Source organism: Crinia signifera, chromosome 2 (assembly GCF_055691185.1).
Source record: "Crinia signifera chromosome 2, ASM5569118v1, whole genome shotgun sequence".
In the NCBI taxonomy this organism is placed as follows: Eukaryota; Metazoa; Chordata; class Amphibia; order Anura; family Myobatrachidae; genus Crinia; species Crinia signifera.
The window spans coordinates 272,957,552-272,978,538 of record NC_139218.1 but is presented as its reverse complement, the minus strand read 5'-3'; the positions used below and the strand labels follow the sequence as shown (position 1 = coordinate 272,978,538).

At 42.5% G+C, this 20,987-nt stretch overlaps 1 protein-coding gene across 1 annotated transcript in view; it reads left to right on the top strand.

Moving 5' to 3' along the window:
* The window catches only part of LOC146058508 (ileal sodium/bile acid cotransporter-like), a 30,801-nt gene that overhangs the window by 3,856 nt on the left and 5,958 nt on the right, over nucleotides 1-20,987 (top strand). Inside the window, exons 2-4 of the mRNA XM_083170795.1 lie at nucleotides 4,094-4,386; nucleotides 8,829-8,947; nucleotides 18,505-18,593. Of these exons, the coding sequence (XP_083026921.1) occupies nucleotides 4,094-4,386; nucleotides 8,829-8,947; nucleotides 18,505-18,593 (501 nt within the window). The remainder of the gene's footprint in view (nucleotides 1-4,093; nucleotides 4,387-8,828; nucleotides 8,948-18,504; nucleotides 18,594-20,987) is intronic.

Here is a 20,987-nt window from a genome sequence, read left to right as displayed (position 1 = left end):
AAAAAATGTTAAGAAACACATTCTTAAACTTAAAGAGAATAAATGTTTGGGAGGAAATGTGTAAGTTAATAGGGAATGGGGGTTTTGTAAAACATTTCTGAAAAATGTTTAACGCAGTTAGCTTTTAATGAATCTATAATCCAATTAGCTTTAGGGTTTCCTATTAATCTTGACACATTGGAAAGAAAAATAAAAGCAGTATTAAGTTTTGCAGTACTACAAAATCCGATCCACCTAGACCAGGGGTAGCCAACTCCAGTCCTCGCGAGCTACCAACAGTTAACAAAGATTCTACACTAAAAGAGGGATTTCTGTCTTTATATTGTATATATCTGGATGGGAGGAGTTAACTTCCAGGACAGGAGATCCCCTAAAGATACCGTGATACGTTTATAATCATATACATACTTGTGAGTATGGTACGCATCATTGACCTGTTGAAGCTACACCTGTGGTGAACCCCTAATAGGTTTCAAAGATACCTTTACATGCACATACTTTCTTTTCAACCGTGAGTGAGGGTATGCTGTTGGTCACCCCTCCTTTGAATGTACCCACATTTCTGTTTTTTATATGGGATTTATTTCTGATATATATTTTTATTCATTTATATATTCACATCCCTCCAAGTATTTAGCTCCCCTGTGGATCTTTTAAAATGTCAGGCAGTAATGTGTGCACCTGTGTACCTGTGAGGTGAGCTGGAAAACGTGAACTTTTGGTAGCTCTCGAGGACTGGCGTTGGCTACCCCTGACCTAGACCATGTGTGCTATACCTGTGAAGTGTACTACCTGCCAGCAACAAATCTATGATGGCTGCCACGGATGGTTCCTCTGTGGGCAGGATATGCTTCACCTGGATCTTTCCATATAGGTGATATCAGGTTATATCATACTACTATGCACATGTCAGTTTTCCCATACAGTATATGCATAAGGCCCTTATATGGCTCTCCTCCCACAGTAGAACCTTTGTAGTGCACCCAACATCGCTGCCTCATCTGTTACACTTGTGGATAGGATCAGGACCGGTGCCATGTTTCTTGGCACCCTATGCAAAACTTCTGCTAACTGCCCCCCCTCCAACACCGCTAATTACCAGCATTTTTTTTTGTTCAGAAAAAAAAACCACATATGCCCCCAAATAAAAAAATACCAGCACATCAACCCTTCACCACCTATGGCGGAATAGTCAGGCTATAGAGATGCAGAATGGTAGAGAGATGAAACATAGGGTGGTAGGGGGATAGAGAGTTGCAGGGCAGTATGGAGGGGATAAAGCGATGAAGAACTGTAAGGAAAAGATAGAGAGATGCAGAACTGTAGGGAGAGACACAGAAAGGTAGGGATTTAAGACATAGGGTGGTACGGAGGGGATTCAGATTTATTACGCTTGGAGAAGAGATAAACTGGAGATAAAGCGGAGAAAAGGTAAAAGGAGATAAAGCACCAGCCAATAAGCTGTGTTTGATTGGCTGGTGCTTTATCTCCTTTTACCTTTTCTCTGCTTTATCTCCAGTTTCTCTCTTCTCCAAGCTTAATAAATCTGCCCCAGAGAGACGCAGGGCGGTAGGGAGGGGACAGAGAGAATCACGGATGTAGGGAGGGTATACCATTTTTGCTATGACTCCTTTTTATGTTACCTTTTTGAACTTCTATATTTAAAACTCAATAAAAAAGTTAAAAAAAAAAAAAACAGTTGCATACAAGTTACTGTATAAGCCAGAAAGGCTTTAGTAAAGTGCCCAATAGCCACCTCCTGTCACACATGTGGACACATGGAAAACGGGTCCTTGTGGAACAGGAAAGCTTCACATAAGTAAGATTAGGTGAGTAATAGCATGTCAAATATACTGAATATTTTTTTACAAATGCTCAGAAAACCAAATAGTCACAATGTTTAACAGAACCATCTCATACATATGGGAGTAGTATTTCTTTCGGTCATATAGAATATTGATTGTTTTGCCAATCATTCGTTTTTTCAATATAATGCCCCTAGTGTAACATATTTAAAAATAGCTGTTTGTTGTTTAAACTCTTTCTTAGGTATTGCTTCATCATGAAAGTGGTATATCCTGCATGAAATAAAGCAATTATAAATAGATCACAGAAGGCTGAAGGAAATTGTTGCTGTAAAACTCTTTTTTTTTCAGCATACTCAAAGGAGCACTTGTCCCACATGCAACAACACTATCACTAAGATCCGTTTTACTACTATGCAATGATTGCCCAGTAGCATGTGTGGGAGAAATGCATCATATTCTAGCAGGGCAGTAGAGAGCCTGGCCGAGCCCAGGTACTTTTCAGTGGGCGTGTCCTAATTGCAGAAGTTGTGGCCATGCACCCTTAGAATAAAATACAGGACAAACTGTACTTTAAGTACCTCCCTGGCCACACTACAACAACATGTGCTGGTTTGAGAAAAGCTGCTGCTACCAGGTAACTGGGGCTACACTGGGGCCCCTCTATCAGAACTACGCCCGGGTAATTAGTCCCGTTCTCTCTCTGTACCAATGGATTCCAGTGAAGGACACATAACAAGCTAAGGGCCTAATTATGAGTCAGAAGTATGTCCCAGTGGTTAATTCAGACCCGTTCGTTAGAGTTTGAATTCATCCCTGTCCCCGATGTTTGGGGTTTGCGCCACATTGTACTGCCACCAGTACACATGCCACACAGTTTTTCCAGTTGACATTAAGCCACACAACGCTTAAGGGGAAACTACTGTATTCTGATGGCTGACGAACAATATCTAGTTCAATATAGAAAAGGCTGACATGAGTTTTTTACAATTTTTTACAATTTTTGGGATCTTTTTTTACTTTATCATCCACGTGCACTCTGATTGGGAATGGTAAAGTGCATGGCAAGCAAAGTGAACCATGTGAGCTACAATAATTGAGGTCCACATGTGTTAACATTGACACACAAAAAAACCATGAAAAACATATGTTGACCATTTCATGTGTCAACTTTTCTATATAAACCTTTTGCTTGTGTCAACCATTTTTCCAATGCCGACCTTGTGCATATTGACATTTTGCTGTCATCATAATGACTGTTGATCTAGACCAGGCATGTCCAAACTATGGCCCTCCAGCTGTTGTGAAACTACAAGTCTCATCATGCCTAGCTACTGTTTTGCTATTAGGGAATGCTAAAACTATGGCAAGGCATGCTGGGACGTGCAGTTTCACAACAGCTGGGGGGGCCACAGTTTGGACATGCCTGGCCTAGACATTGTCTGTGAGCTATATGACTAAGGTGCAATAGAATCAGGCCCCGAAGAGGGCCAACAAAGGCCTTGGGCCCCATAACAATGTCACTTCCTACACCCACTATAGCTACACTCATGGTTATAAACCAGGGATAGGCATTTGCATAAAGTCGCAGATGAGACTGCTACAGAAGATGTCCAGATAAAAAGGAGAAAGCCATATATATGCATCATAAATGAACTTTAAGTAAACATTAACTGAAGAATTAAAACAAATTAATTTAGAAAATCACGAGGAAGTAAATATGTCACTCCACCTGCGTTAAAACAAATATACATGTCCTATACGTCAATGATCTAAATCTTATATATTGTAATCACCTGATAGCACTCACAGAACACACCAAAGACAAAAGAACATTCTGGAAATGGAATGCATTTCTGGTAAAATATTAGAAGTTTACTTATCGACAGAGACACACCCACACTCCCCAGCAAATGTTCCAGAAATAATTAAACTAGACATTTTCTTGTAACAGTTTACACTAAATATACTTCAAGGAATTGACCACTTAACTCTAGTCTTTCTCCTGTTTCATTGTGCAGCAAGGAGCAATGACTCTATAAAACATTTCTGACACATTTTATTAGATTCTGTACAGTTATATGCAGGTGACTTTCCCAGATTTCAGATTCTATGCAGCAGCTGACGGATGGCTTGTTTAGTGTGATTCTTTTTTCTTGCTAATTATCAAAATAACTTAAACCATGGCTCAAATAACTCCAGGAATTCAGACTGAGGGATTATGTGCAGAAAATGCGACAGTTTGCAATGGTACAAGCTGTCTGATGCCTCCTGATAACTACAATAAGATTCTTAGTACCGTTTTATCTGCAACCATCACAACCTTATTGGCACTTGTCATGTTTTCCTTGGGCTGCAGTGTGGAGGTTAAGAAGTTTTGGGGCCACATCAGACGGCCATGGGGTATAATTGTGGCTTTCCTTTGTCAATTCGGAATAATGCCAATTAGTGGTTTTGTGCTATCACTTATATTTAGTGTTCAACCAATTCAAGCTATAGTCATTCTTATCATGGGATGTTGCCCAGGAGGCACTGGCTCCAACATCTTGTCCTACTGGGTAGATGGAGACATGGATTTAAGGTAAGACTACATCAACTTTTATTTTTTATTTTTTTTTATGCATAAAATACTTTATTATTCTAAGTATGGCTAACAGAAACAAACAAGGAAAAAGAACCTAATGTTGTGCACACATGGTGAGATTCCTTTGCTATTCAACTTGCTATAGATGGAGCAGCTCTCAGAGTTGCTCCTGGCGATTCTAACACCAATCGCCGCCTTCCACACACCATCCATTCCCAGTTCATCCCCCGAAGCTCCCCACACCCGCCCCCCCTCTCAACCCTGCTAGGGTTCGCGCTTCCCGTTGCTGACCAAAGTGTGTGCTTGTGAGATGCTTGCGCGTCCCAGTTAGATGCAGCGCCTCTCCGCCATCATGAGCCTGTGCTGAGACTCTGGCGGTTCCCAGCACTAGCTTAGAGGTGCTACATCTGTATGCAATCTTTGCTAATTCTGTACTTTTGACACACAATTCATGCTATCTACCGTCCATTTGCACTATATAGTTATTGCTGCACTGTCTATTTGGCTTTTGATTTCTGCTGAACGGGAGCGCGCATCGGCATCGAATCCGGATAGAAAGCTGTTCTATCTCCATACGATGTATATGCAATCCGGATTCTTTTTTGACTATATAGTCAAAATCACATGTCAAATTGTACGCGTTTCTCCGCCTTTGAATTCAGCGGCTTCCTCAGAAGCCTCCTTCTGAGGAAGCCGCTGAATTCAAAGGCAGAGAAACACGTAAAGGATACCCACCGGTGCCGGTACTACCATACAGCTTTCTGAAAGCTTTGACCCAATTGCCATTGTGCCTGGAATGTGGAAGAGTCCATTTGGCTGCATTGCACACGCAAGGAATCCGCAGCTGAGACCTGTCTAATACCACAGCAGAAAGCTATACCTGGAGCTTGGCAAGTTACCAAACCCTTAAAGCATTAATATCATTGACTGTTAACTTGGTATAATACCTACTGGATAATGCATGCTAATACCTGCTAACATCTAGGAGCTGTGAGAGAGCCACCTGTTGTTAATTGGACTAACCTGCCTCATATAGGCTGCCATAAAACATACCTTCCAGCCTACTAACCATTGTTGGGACAATCAACACGCATTATTACCCTTAAAGGGACAGTCCCATCCCCACTTGTATCTGCATTCTAATTTTATTTTATTTTTTATTTTATTTTTATTTTTATGGTTGTATAATAATTTGTATGCCGGCCGGTGATTGATGTATAATTAAATAAATTGTACCAATTTTGAATTAAAACTTGATACATTTAAATTTACTTGGATCAGCGCTATCTCTAATTTCTCTTGGTTGTCTTCTGTGTTTCAAGGGGTGGAGTATCCCCTCGATAGTGACAGCTGCAGATCCAAGATTGGTATATATTTCAGACTTGCGCTCTGACAATTCTTTTTTTCTGCTTTATTTTTACACTGCAATATAGATCTAACTTTGAAGTAAAACCCCACCCAAATCTAATTCTCTCTGCACAAGTAACACCTGCCTCATTTGCAGTGCACATGGTTTTGTCCATCTAAGAAGGATTTTTTCAAAAAGAGTGAACTAGAATAAGGGCCTATGTTTTTTTCCCCCATATAGTCAATGCTTTGAACATCATAGAAATTGTAAACACAGAACTATGGCACAGAACTGAGGTCATGGGTTCAATTCCGACCCCGGCCCTATGTGAAGTTTATATATTTGACACACAAATGGTCGACAGAGTTTGTTCTACCAGGAGACCTATTGGGAATAGTAACCGGTGGTGAGTGAAACAAAGCAAGCCACCTTGCCTGAAATATGATGAGCAAAGTGAGTTCACGAGGGTACACTTTTCTACTTATGGTGATCACATTACATGAAAGCTAAAAAAAAAAGCACAAAAAACTTGTGTTGCCTATTTGTGTGTCAAACAATGCCATTTCATCCTTTTGTCTGTGCCGAACTTAAGTACTGTCAACGTTTTGTAATTTTTGACTATTGACCTAAACGTTGTCGATGTATTATGTGCTCTTATCATGTGTACACAGAAGGGAAGCCTGTTTCTGATGTACCACTTGCACCCTCATAGGGCTGATGCAAGTGCCTTTACTAATGAAGGCTGTAGATGTGGTCAGAAAATCAGTGGACGAAGCGGCTTCTCGCTTGAAGCTGCAAGGATCTTTGCATTAATTAGGGCAGTACAGATGGTGTAATGGTTAGCATTACTGCCTCACAGCACTGAGGTCATGGGTTAAATTCTCATGGCCCTATCTGCATGGAGTTCATTTATTCTCCCCGTACTTGCGTGGGTGTGCTCCGGTGTACTCCGGTTTCCTCCCACAATCCAAAAATATACTGGTAGGTTAATTGGCTCCTAACAGTATTAACCCTAGAATGTCTGTGTGTGTACGTGTGGTAGGGAATATAGATTGTAAGCTCCACTGGGGCAGGGACTGATGTGAATGTTCGAATATTCTCTGCAAAGCGCTGCGGAATATGTGTGCGCTATATAAGAAACTGTTGATAAATAACAAATAGATAATTTTACAGAAACTAACATTAGCATAATGTAGTAAATCATGCTTCCCCGGCATTATCATGCAGACCCAGTCACTTTGCGACTGACTCACAATCAGCCTGAATATGAGCAAATTTCAGTGGAGTGCAATCTACTTATATAGATGGTGTTCTGAAGGAAAAATAGAACAAAAACTGTGATTTTCAAACGCGGCTTGCAGCAAATTGCAATCCTAATTCCCCCAGTGTTCTACATAATATAACTGGATGAAATAAATTAAACGTTCACAGATTGCATGCATGTCACTAACAAATAATATATACATTTAGGGGGCACAATTATGTGAGTAATTTATTATTGATAACAAATTTATAATAGAAAATAACAATTATTTGGAAAAGTAAAATAGTTAATACAATTTAAAGGCTCAATATTATGTTAATAATATTCATACTTATATAATTGTATAGTAATTAAGGCCATCTTAAATATGTAATGGTACAATTCTGCAATATAAATGGCTTCTCCATTATCAATTAGCTTACTCCTTCACTGTTAAAGAAGAGTGTCTCATTAACATCAAACTTCACTTAAAAACTGAAAAGTGACAGAAGTAACACAAATAATTACATAGCTGCTAGCCTGCTACTAATATTTAATACTAGTGGGGAGTACTGGAGGACTGCTCTTCGGTCAGTCACTCTCAGTCACGTACGGCGTGACGCCATTACGTCACGCTGTGGTTGGGGGCGGGGCTTCTTCCTTTGCAGGGTCCCGGCGGCTGCTTAGTTAAAGGAGGCTGCATCATGTGACTGCAGTGCGCAGTGAGTGCGCACAGTCACAATGTGCCGCCGCGGCCACCAGGCTAATCAACTTGGAGCCGGGCGGCGGGCGGGAGGCCGCAGTGTTAAGTGACTGCTGCTAGGAAGAGTTGCCCGGGCCCTACCCTCGGTCAGAGCTGGCGGGGCCCGGGACTGAAGTACCCCCAGACCCCCCCTGTCGGCGGCCCTGGAGGAGGCTAGCAGGGTTGTAGGTCGTAGTGTGTGAGCAGTATCATTATTACTACACAGCCCCTGCATCTGGCTAACAGTGTGCCTGGAAAGGCACCCAGAGGCCAGTAGCACTCTTTCAGTGATTCACTGCTGCCCAGAGTGTCCAAAGTACTTTCCAGCCAGGCATACTGCAGATTGAAGAATAATCCAGAGCATCTCGGCAGCTCTACCCTGCCCCCTCATGTGATATCACACATGCTTATGACTGTGGGTCACACCTCTCAGTTTATGGTCTTTATTCAGAACTGATTGCAGTACAAATTTGTTCTCAAAATAGGCAAAACCATGTGCACTGCATGTGGGGCAGATGTAACATGTGTAGAGAGAGTTAAATTTGGGTGGGGTATGTTGAAACTGAAATCTAAATTGCGGTGTAAAAATAATGCAGCCAATATTTACCCTGCACAGAAAAAAAATAACTCACAGATATCTAACTCTCTCTGTACATATTACATCTGCCCCACCTGCAGTGAACATGGTTTTGTCCATTTTGAGAACAAATTTGTACTGCGATCAGATCTGAATAAGGGCCTATGCTCATTGTGAGTGGACATATTGGATGAATACTATCATAGATAGATAGTGGTGTGGATGGAAAACATACTTCTTTACAATAAATAATTATATCTTACAATGCCCTGGAAAAACCAATTATTTATTGCACAGTTTATTAGCATTATTAGCATTAGCTTTTGCATTTGCTAACAAGTGCAAACATTCTGGCCTTATCTGTATTAGGAGGTGCCCTTTTATAACATCTGTGTAATCAGTTATTCCCTATTGTCACATAAAGAGGGCTAATCTTCAATGGGATTTGTCATATTTCCACATATTTACCAATGACGCAAGGTTCTTGCAACAATTTTGAGTGATCTTTTTATTTGCTCCTTTGTTGCAGCTTAAGCATGACAACTTGTTCTACGTTATTTGCACTGGGAATGATGCCTCTGTGTCTCTTTATTTACACCAAAAAGTGGGTTGATTCAAATTCCATCCAAATACCTTATGACAGCATTGGTAAGTATTGTATATATTTTGGATTTTTTTTTGTCTTTACAAGCAGACTAATCTACAATTTGATATCTGTAGATTTATAGTGTGTGATTCAAATGTGCTCATCTTCACAGCTGCCACATTTGCCCAAGCAGGCTTGCAAAACTATTCTAAAGGTGCCCATACACGGTACAATTGTTATGTGCAATGAGATGCATACTTTTTGTACTAGATCTCATCTCATTGCATTGCAAAACCTATGCAATGCGATGAGATGACATATTGTATATAGTATTGTATACAATAATTGTACCGTGTATGGGCACCTTAAGGACTTCTTAGAAGTTCTATGAACACAGGCGCCTACCTTTGGTGCCTCACATCAACCTCAGATGTACAACAGATGGAGCAACTGCTTATGACTGATCTTTTTCACCAGCATGGAGTGGGTGCTAATCCCAATACTAATGATGACAGCTGTGGTCAGGAAACCAAGGACTGCCTCTTCCAATACAGATTATATGGATTATACAGATTATATGGCTTCACCACCTTTTTTACAGTGAATATGGTGTGCCCAATGTTGGGGATGGTAATCCGATGCTGCATCGTTGATCTGAGAAGAAGCCGTCATTGGTCACTTCATTTTGAAAGTCGACACCTTTATTGACATATAAGGTTCCACTGCTACTGTAGATGCTGCACCAATCACTCCTTAATCCACCACTGAATGGGGTTTCTACATTTCTATGTCTCAAGGTTTCAAAGTGAGTAAGAAGGACTACAGAGGTAGTCCAGTGCGACCCCCCCTCCCCCCCTCTATACTCTATATTTACAGAGATCTTGTATGCTGTCTTTACAAGCAGACTAATCTACATTTTGATAGCTGTAGATTTATAGTGTGTGATTCAAAGACCTTTTGAATGTCTAGGTTGACAATCAAAAGGTCAACAATTATTAGTAGACAGTGAAAAGAACGACATGGTAAAAAGGTCAACATTCAGAATGGCGACATGGTCAAAAGGTCGACATGAAAAAGAACTACATGCGAGGGGATGCGGTACACCAAGACAGTGTCCATACAGACCAATGTCGACATAGACACAAAAAACATGAAAAACTCATGTAAACCTTTTTTATGTTGACCTTTTGACCATGTCGACCATATAACTGTTGACATTTTGACCAGGTCGACCTTTTGACCCTTTCGACCAATAGTGGTTGACCTTTTGACTGTAGACCAAGACATTGCAGAACTAATATGCCGTAGCCCCGAGATCTATGTCTCTGGGGGCTCTCTCCCTCCCTTTCCCCCCCCAAAGTTGAACCCATGAAAGATGTTTTATACATAAATATTATTGTAATTAGTAGCCTTGGCAGCAGAGAGGAAGCGAGTCAGGCAGAAGAACCGGCACAGGCACAGTGTAGCAGGTAATGATGTCATGCATCACTATGGCGCATAAACCCTGGCCAGCATTGTTATGTGTATTTTGGGGGCTAGTTGTGTGGCATAGGACAGATGGTGTAAATCAAATTTAGGTACAGCTGCCCTGTTTTGTGCCTCACTGAACATCAGGGCCCTTCTGTACCTTGGGGCCCAGGATGGGTGTATCATTTATACTCCCTTTTGCTGGGCCAGGGCATAACTAAGCAGCATCTTGAGAGGTGGAAAGGTAGAGTCACTGCTAGTGCACGCTGATAGTGATGACAGCTACTGTATGTGATCAGATGTATGGATAAGGACACAGATGCCTATAAATCAGCATACGGGTGAATAGCTGGATGTAGTTCCATACACGCAGTGTACTGGCTACTAACTTCAGTGCACCTCTGAATCGGTCCCTTTGTCTTTCAATATCATAAAGATTATGCATATTTACAGGCACAACGTATTATGTATACAAGAAAATGTAATGATATTGTTGCCATTTTTAAAGACAGGCAAGTATAATAGCTGGTGGTTATTGCATCTATAATATAGATTCTATATGAAAGAATAACAACATTTAAATGCACTTCAAACAAAAATAATTCAGCAGAAAGTCCAAAAGATAACTATTGCAGCACAATCGAGAGAGGAAGACCAGTAACACATTTACCAGTTCATACCTGACTGCTTTACCTTCTGTTTGACACTGATGGACTTGGAATCTCGTAAACTCTGCTTCCTTGTAATGTGCCGTGTAAGCACATTGCTAACTTGTGTTACTCCGGTGGTCATTTTTTAAGTGTACTTTGCAATTGCTTTACAAAATGGTAGAAACAAGTGCAGGTGATACATAGCGTAGATAAAGGTATTTATTATTACAACTGATTGGTTATTGATTTAGTTAAATTAAGGCAGTAAGGGGTAAGGATATCACCTTAGCATACTGATTACTTGTCATTGCAGTGGCACCGTTTCTAAATGATAAAAGTTCTGATTAAAGTATAAGCATATTTAATGTGTAAATACAGGTCATTTTGTATAAAAATACAAAGCATGTGAAATATTATTGTAAAGCATTGCAGCGTGCAAAACTGGAATAGGAAGGTTCATAAAGTAAATGTAAAATGAAAAAAGATTATTTGGTTTTGGAAGTCCTTGTGCAGATGCATGGAAATAGGGCTCAGGCAGCTGGGAATGCTAAGATGGCTTCTTGAACCCTTCTAGGTTTAAGATGACAGGCGCCATGACCAGTGGATGCACGCAAGCGGTGGCTTGATTGCTCATGCACAAACCCTGGCTTTTATGGGCTGTATCGGCTGCTTGCTCACTCACTTGCTAACTCTCCCAGTGATGGCTTTTGCTGGGGTAAATAGATTAAATCCGCCACTGATTGGCAGTCATACTGAAGTGTTCAGGAACTTTCAACGTGGTACTGGTTTTCTCTGAGCTTATCACACAAAATAAATGCCCAACCTTGCTAAGGTGGAGATGTATGAAACCTTATGGGCTATATTTGGTTTGGTATCAAACATTTATGGGTAATTTTGGCACTTCTGAGAGATGTCGTTTATTATATCGCCCAGTGTGTACACCTTCAACGGTACTCTTTACCTAGCACGGCGCCCACGATGTCCATCGCGGTCATCGGGTGTAAAAAATCGCGGGCATCGCGTCTATCGTATGCACTAAAGTAACGGGTGCGACGCGACCGACGCAATGCCCGCGATTTCCCATAGGGATCAATGTTAAATTTTTCAATGCACCCGATTTTTCAGTTCAATGCCTCAATGCCCGCGATTTTGCCATAGGAAACAATGTTAAATGGGCCACAGAGCCCAAATAGGCATCCTTAGCAGTGAAATGTCCCCCACAATTTTTAACGCCACCCCACGATCCACGCGAACCCGAAGCGTGGCGAGCGCAGCGAAGCCGCGAGGGGCGGCGGTAGCGCGTCCTCCGACCTTTTCATACCCCCACTATCCACTAGGGCGTGGAGTTGAGAATAGAATAGTGTGGCGAGCGGACGCGGATACCTTCACAGGTAAACGCGGGCTTCACAGGTATCCGCGTCCCCTCGCGGGGCTCGCTGCGCTCGCCACGCTTCGGGCTCGGTGGCTCGCTGCGCTCGCCACACTATTCTATTCTCAACTCCACGCCAACGTGGATAGTGGGGGTATGAAAAGGTCGGAGGACGCGTACCGCCGCCGCTCGCCACGCTTCGGGTTCGCGTGGATCGTGGGGTGGCGTTAAAAATTGTAGGGGACATTTCACTGCTAAGGATGCCTATTTGGGCTCTGTGGCCTATTTAACATTGTTTCCTATGGCAAAATCGCGGGCATTGAGGCATTGAAGTGAAAAATCGGGTCCATTGAAAAATTTAACATTGATCCCTATGGGAAATCGCGGGCATCGCGTCGGTCGCGTCGCACCCGTTACTTTAGTGCATACGATAGACGCGATGCCCGCGATGGGCGCCGTCCTAGGTAAAGAGTACCCCTTCAACAATACACAATGTTAAAAGTTTTAGACTGGTGTGAGAAACAAATTAAAAAAACGACTGCAAAGTAAAGGCCCATACACATTGGGCGACTTTGAGCTGAAAGTCGCTCAAAACAGCAGGTTTGAATGGCTTTCTTCTCAAAGCCACCCAGTGTGTATACTCCGGTGATGAGTGGTGAGTGCTGCTGCGTGCTCCCGCATCATCGCCGGGAAAGCCGTTCATCTGCTGGTAATACCAGCAGATGAGTGGCTTTGAGGGCAGCTTTGCATAGCGCTGCGCTATGCAAAGCTGTCCTCCCCCTCCGTCGGCGCCAGGCAGGGGGAAAGCGCTCAGTGTGTATGCACTGAGCGGCTTTCCCTCCCAGCGATGAACGCGATCATCGCTGTCCATACACGCTGGGCATAGTCGCCCAGTGTATATGGACCTTAAGGATACTTTCTAAAATTGAAGTGTTGATAGTTTATTTTTATCAATTAACAAAATGTAAAGTTTATGAACAGAAGGGAAATCTAAATTAAATCAATATTTGGCATTACCCCCCTTTACCTTCAGAACAGAAGTCAGGGATTTTGTAGGATTATAGAAAGGTGTATGATTAACAAATCATACCAAACGGGTGACAATTATTATCATTTTCATATTTAGGTTGAAATACTGTACAGTCATAAACTGACCCAGAAACAGCTGTGTTATGTTTAAAACTGGGTAAGGTACAGCCAAACTCTGCTACAAAGCTGAGTTTGTGGAAAACAGTTTCATGTCACAGGTCATACATCGTGGCAAGACTGAGCACAGCAACAAGATACAAGGTAGTTATACTGCATCAGGTCTCTCCCAGGCAAACATTTCAAAGCAGACTGGAGTTACAAGATGTGCTGTTCAAGCTCTTATGAAGCTCTTATGGTTGATATATGGATTATAAACGCAGTGGTCAGCCAAAGAAACTTGGGCCCTTATTCTGGTTGACTCGCAAGTCTGCGAATTTTGCAGGCTTGAGAGTCCACCAGTCACTGCCTGCCGCACGCACAGCTGCCTGCCCCCCTTCCTCGCGCAGTGCTACTACTTGCGGGCATGCGAATGGATGACTTGCATACTTGCATTTGCCATTTGCAGCCTTGCATACAGGCCCAAAATCATTCAATGGTCGTGTACCATCGAATGATTTTTCAAGCGCTCGCAAATGTGACACCTCTATGGTCTCTTACATCCGTGAGTGCCTGTACGGGAAGCTTGCAGGTAGCTGACATCCACGCCATTGAAGAATTACCATGCATTGCCCAGCATTTTCATGGCAACGCCCAGCGAATCCCTTGGCCCACAAACCCCCGCCCGCACTGATGTGTGCAAGTGCCAGCAAGTAATCTATTCTTCGTGGCCACTCGCACACAGTGGCTGCACATGCACATAACTGATTATGCGCATACACAGTTGCAAAACATTGCAAATTAATCTGAATAAGGGCCTTAGTACATGAGATGAAAGACACATCATGAATTACATCCAAAAAGCCATAACTTTGACATGGAAACAAGGCCAAGCGACTCAACTATGAACAAAGCATAGGAACTTGTATGAAGAAAAATGGCAGCATGTGATGAGTCAAAATGTTAAATATTTGGCTATAACAGAGGGCATTTTATTTGCCAAAAGGCTAGGGAGCTGAACATTAATGAGTGTCTACAGGCAACAATGAAGAATGGTGGAGGTTCCATGGAAGTTTGGGACTGCATTTGGAGTTCGGGATTTGGTCAGGATTAATGGTGTTCTCTATGCTGAGAAATGCAATAACATCAAGGAGCCATTTCAAAAAATATTTTACAGCAGGACAATGAGCCCCAAACATACAGACAATGTCAATAAGAACTATCTTCAGCGTAAAGGAGAACGAGGAGTCCTGGAAGTAATGATATGCCCCACAGAGCCCTGATCTCAACATCATGGAGTCTGTCTAGGATTACATGAAGAAACAGATGGATATGTGAAAGCCCACATCCACAGAGGATCTCTGGTTAGTTCTCCAATATGTTTGGAATATTCTCCCTACTGAGTTCTATCCAAACTGTATGCAAGTATTCCTATAACAATGTATGCTGTTTTGAAGGTAAAGGGTGGTCACACCAAATATTGATTTGATTTAGATTTTTCTTCTGATCATTCAATAAGCATTTTGTTAATAGGTAAAAATAAACCATTTCACTTTTCTTTTTGGAAGCATTCTCACCTTACAGCAATTTTGCCATACCTGCCCAACACTTTGCACAGTGTTGTATGTTCTATAAATCTGGATGATTCTATGTGAAAAGCCTTCCTAGAACTGTGAATGCTGTGATAGGAGCAAATCTAACATCAATATTAGTGCCCATGGTTATTAGTGCCCCAACTCCTGCATAAGGCTTACAGACATACAAAATGTAGGATCTGCTGCGGTTGACATAGTTATTGTAGTTGTCAGTGTATCTGTGATCCTCGGATGCAGCTACTCCCATAAGTCCACTCCTTTAGCAGACTGCTGAAATTGTCTTTTTTCACTAAAACTACACAGAGCTCCTCTCTGCTTTGGAACTCCAGCACCTCAGCACCGGCTAGACCTTAGCTGCCTTCTGCGCTCACAGTCATCAGGTGATCATTGCTGGTCATCCTGCACATTCTCCTCATTGATTTTACTGGCATCTCTTCTCCAACTCTTTGCTGCCACTACATTTACAGCATAGCTCTCCTTCGAGTGATGACTCGGGCAGCCCAGAGGTCTGCTCCCTCAGAGGATTTGCCACTAGGCTCAAGCCCCGCCCACTGGCAATCACACAACCTCACACTGGATGATTGACAGGTGGGACACAAAGCTTCTAGCATCTTCTCCACTGCCCTGGTCACTAATGTATACACACTATTTTTGACCTATACCTCAGTACACATATACTGTTTTGGTTTTTCTCTAGTGCATATACACATCCATATACATATACTGTACATTTTACATCATAAACACTATACCAGTGGTAGCTCACGAGCTACTGGTAGCTCGCGGAAGCGATCCGGGTGGCTCTACCACTCTGCGTCCGCCTGCCCTTCCCCCCATCGCCTGCCGCCACCTCCTTCCCCTGAGACAGATGCTAGAGGTCATATTTCACCCATAGCATCTGACAGGGAGCACAGCGCTAAGCGCTACCGGCACTTCCGGGAAGCGCTGCAGTGCTGTGCTCATTGTCAGATGCTAGAGGTGAAACATGACCTCTAGCGTCTGTCCCTCCCCCGCTCAGCCGCCCAGCAACTCATCTCCTCCACAGCCATCTTATCCCCGGACAATAGACACCACGTTCCCCCACCCACACAGCCTCTGCTGCCCAGACACTCCGCTCCCCCGCAGCCCGGCAGACACAAACATAGGCAAGCAATTGTTTTCTATTTGTTTCTTTTAATACTGGAAAGAGGCGAGAGGCTTAAAGATTATGCAAAAAATGCAATAAAAACCCCGTTATCTGGGTTTTTACAGCATTTTGGGATGCTCTAAACATCCGCGGGGTATTCCAGCATGGTATTCCAGCAAAAGCTGGCGATGCCCCATAGAAGCCTTTACCGCGGGTTTTTCCAGCAAAAGCTGGCGATGCCCCATAGAAGCCTATAGGCTTCTACCGCGACCCACCGCCGCCCCGCACCGACCCCCGCCACCCCCCCCCCCCTCACCTGTGTAGCGGAGCTGGGCTGCAGATGTTAGAACATCCCACCCTAAAACGGCCATGGTCCAGACAAGCAGACTGTCAGCAATGACAGCTGCTGTGGCATCCTCCCTCTGTCAGTGTAATAGTGTGTGCACTACATGATTGTGTCATGTGTATGTCTGTGTTCTATATATGTGTGTGCATTTATGCATGTTTGTGTGTGTGTGTGTGTGTGTGTGTATATGTATGTATGTATGTATATATATATATATATATATATATATGTGTGTGTGTGTGTGTATGTATTCTATGTGTGTACCATAGTTTCTGACATCAGGCCTGGTGACAGGTGGAGGGAGGGGTTTAAAGGGGACAGCTGCGCCAGGCCCTGATGATCTGAGGAGCCCAAAGCCAGCTCCCTCCACCCCACCCCCCTCCCCACGCCACTCAGCCACCTGGTCCCCAGCCGCTCAGATGTCCAACCTCGCCGCCGCCCAAGCGCTTGGAGCCTAACCGCTCTTGGAGCCCCCCTCTACTAATCAGATGTCCAGTCTCTGTTCAGCTGATCGGTGGGGGTACAATGAAGATTGCACAGGGGGCAGTCATTATATTGCACATCTTGCTAGATGTCCCTTCTCTACCTTCAGTGTTGGGAGGTATGTATGTGAAATATTAGACATTGCAGTGTGTGGCATATTGTTTCTGGGGCATTGCAGTATGTGGCATAATGTTAATTACAGTGTGTGGCATAATGTGTATGGGGCATTTTTCGGTTATTATGCAGATTATTTTTTTTTTTTTACTTTGGTAGCTCTTCAGGCGGTTTATTTTGTCTCGAGTAGCTCACGTCCCAAAAAAGGTTGGAGACCACTGCACTATACTATATACCAGAGGTTTCCAAAACGCGGTCCTCAAGGCACCCCAATGGCCCAGGTATTAACTATATCCATGCTTGGCCACAGGTGACTTAATTAGTAATTCAGTCAGTCTGATTTAACCATCTGTGCTGAGCCATGGATATACCTAAAACCTGGACCATTGGGGTGCCTTGAGGACCGCGTTTACGATCCTCTGATATATACTATAGTTAATATTATAGGCCATGGGTGGCTGAAATTGAGTTTACACACTGCATGATATTAGTAAACTATATCGTTCAGCGATGTCACAGGGACACGCTGAACAAGCAGGTCATTGGCTATAGAGACAAATTGACCTGCATGTCAGCTAACGGCAGGGTTTGTTAACAATGTGTGGGAGCATGCATTGTCTTTTTTTCCAAATATGTTTTATTGATCCTCACGTATTGCAGTTATTACAAACAGAGGTTATAACAGACATAAAAGTGTTAAGTGAGGAGCAATTCTCCATTTTCTAATTTTCCACAAACATATACAAACAATGACCATAGAGTGTCTATGAAATAAAAGGAAACTTAACATGGCAACTCCGGTTAAAGCATAGCGATGGTTGAGCATTGATACGTGATCCGCATCACCGTATATAAAATGTAAACCGTGTTGGTCATTTCGAGAGGGAGCATGCATTGTTAATGATAGTGCGTGTACATAATAGAGGACATTTTAAAATATATCACTCAGAAGCCCCTTTCTGAGCAATATCTTTTGCAATATCCTCTAATGTGTATGGGACTTTAAAACATGTGACCAAGTGGACTAATCTCTATAGGTTCATGCAGTTACTTTACAGTCCATTAATGGAGTGTTAAGTTTGTAGGCGGGGAGATTCCATGTTCCTCACTTACAAACTAAAAGCTACAATAGTAGACCAGAGGGTAACTGCATGAACCAATAGAAATAAGTATAAATGTACTTTATTGCATAATCGTGTGTGTGTGTGTGTGTGTGTGTGTGTGTGTGTGTGTGTGTGTGTGTGTGTGTGTGTGTGTGTGTGTGTGTGTGTGTACTATAGTTACTGTTAATATTAAGTAAATATAAAACTATGCTTCTATAAAAAAAAATCTCTTTTATCCTAGGCATTTCTTTGGCAACTCTAGTAGTTCCTGTTGGAATTGGAATGTTTGTAAACTTTAAATGGCCCAAACAGGCAAAGATCATATTAAAGGTATGAAAGACAAAGTAAAAAATAATTAAAATTATACATAAATATGCAGGCCATATTTCTTAATGTAGATCTATGCCAGCACATGGAAATACCACTGTCAATTGGACGCTCGTGGTCAGGTTTCCAAAAATGTACTCATATTATTTGGAAAGCTTTACTAAGCCGGCTGGTCCATTTGTGTTTTTCTAATCCTTTGGACATTGGATCAAAAAATAAAAAGGACGATCTAGAAAGGTAAGTAGTACTCATTGTTGTACAGACAATATTTTTGGGGCTTATTATTATTATTATTATTATTATTATTATTAATATTAATAAACTTATAATTTAAAATGGCATGGATATTAATTATCAATAATAAGGCTAAATATTATTATTGTTTATAAAGGGAGCAATATTCTTATTTTGGAAAATACAGTGGCATACACTGCATATACAGTATATCTAATGAGCACATACGGTATACTATAATATTTGAATAATTTACATACATTTAATTGATTATAGTGTATACATATCTTATTCATCAACCTGGTAGCTTAATCCTTTAGTAAGGGACACCAGAAAAGAGCCATTACTACTTTGCCATTCCATGGTATTCCTCAATTGCAGGGGCCTGTATTTTTAGGGAGCCCCAGACAACTGTATTCCTAGTTGTCTGGGACTAATGATAGGGTTGGCTGTTCACTTTATTTTAATAATAGGATGACAGACAAGATAGCCTGTCAAAATCATCTCTGTTTCTTGGGGCATATTTTGTGTTTTTGTTAAGGTAAAAAAATCAGGATGGCTATAGAGATATATATATATATATTTTTATATATATATATATATATATATATATGACTGGTTTACAGTCAGTTAATGGGGCAGATGTATTAAGCCTTAACAAGAGATAAATGCAAGGGTGATAAAGAGAGATAAACGTCCAGCCAATCAGCTCCTTACTGACTTTTTTCAAACACAGGCTGTAACTTGGCAGTTAGCAGGTGATTGGCTGGACGTTTATCTCTCCTTATCACCATTGGATTTATCTCTTGTTAAGGCTTAATACATCTGCCCCAATGACTTTAACAGATTTAGCATTGCAAAACCATGGTCAAAAGTAGTGGATTCGACAAATCATCTTGTGATAATTCCCTAATTTTCATTGTTGGAAAAATGCATCAGCGCCTCTAGAATATTAAGTTGCATTATAGGGTTAGTAGGTGACAAAGTGTTAGTGTTCCAGTGATTAAGACAGAAAACATACCTCGTGGGTAGGGATGCCAATCCCGGGGCATTTTTTCAATCCCGGGATTGAAAAATGTGCCCTACACCCACCCCCACACCGGCCGACCCGCAGATTTACTTACATTGGCAGGCGGGCGGCCGGGAGTGGTGTGGGTTCTGAGGTGCACGGTGCCGTCGGGCTCGTGCACCTCCTCATATCATCACTGCAGCCGGGAGGAAGGCGCGGGTGGGCCGGCGTCGGTGAAGGGGCGGGCTGGCCGGCGCTGGAGAAGAGGTGGGGGCGGGCGGGCAGGAGGAGCGACACTGTGGGCGGTGTGCGTGGCCTGCACAGCGTGACCGTCACGCTGCGCAGGCCGCACGCAGGGGTCTGGAACAGTCGGGCAGCGTCTGAGCGAGTGTTCAGACGCTGCTCGGTATTAGACTGCGCATGCGCAGTCTAATACCGAAATCCCGGGATTGGATACTCCAATCCCGGGATTGAAATCCCGGACTTTTTAGGGCCAAATCCCGGGATCCCGCCGATCCCGATCCCGGGATTGGCCACCCTACTCGTGGGTCACTGTCATTCTGCTCTTTATATATACAGTAGGTTCAAGGAAATAAATCAAACAAATAAACCACAAACAGACAATATCTATGAAACCTTGTCCATCATAAGGCAAACTAATTGAATAGCAAAATTTAAATAACGCGTGGTCAGAGGCTGCAGCAGAACCGCTGATGTCCCGTGGATCTCCCCTCCCCTCTTAAGCAGCTGTGGTTACATAGGCCCTTATTCTGGCTGCGAGTCCACCAATTTTATATAAAAAGCAAGATATATTAGCAATAAGTAAAGTGATTAATTTAATCATTTAGGGCCTAATCCAAGGATGCCGGTTGTCGAGGTTCCAGCATCGGCATCTCCAGTGATGTTGGAATTCTAGCGCCGGTGTTGTAGCTGCCTGTTGGGATTCCGATGTCAGGATTTGAATCACTGGCATCCCTATCACTGGCATGATAAATGTATCACCTTAGTACATCAGCTCACAATATCATAATGTGAATTGGAGATACTTTGTGGCATTATATGTACTGGAAGCCATACAATATGACTTCATGTAAACTAGGGAACTACAATGGTTCATAAAATAAACTAGGGCACTATCATATTGCATATTATTA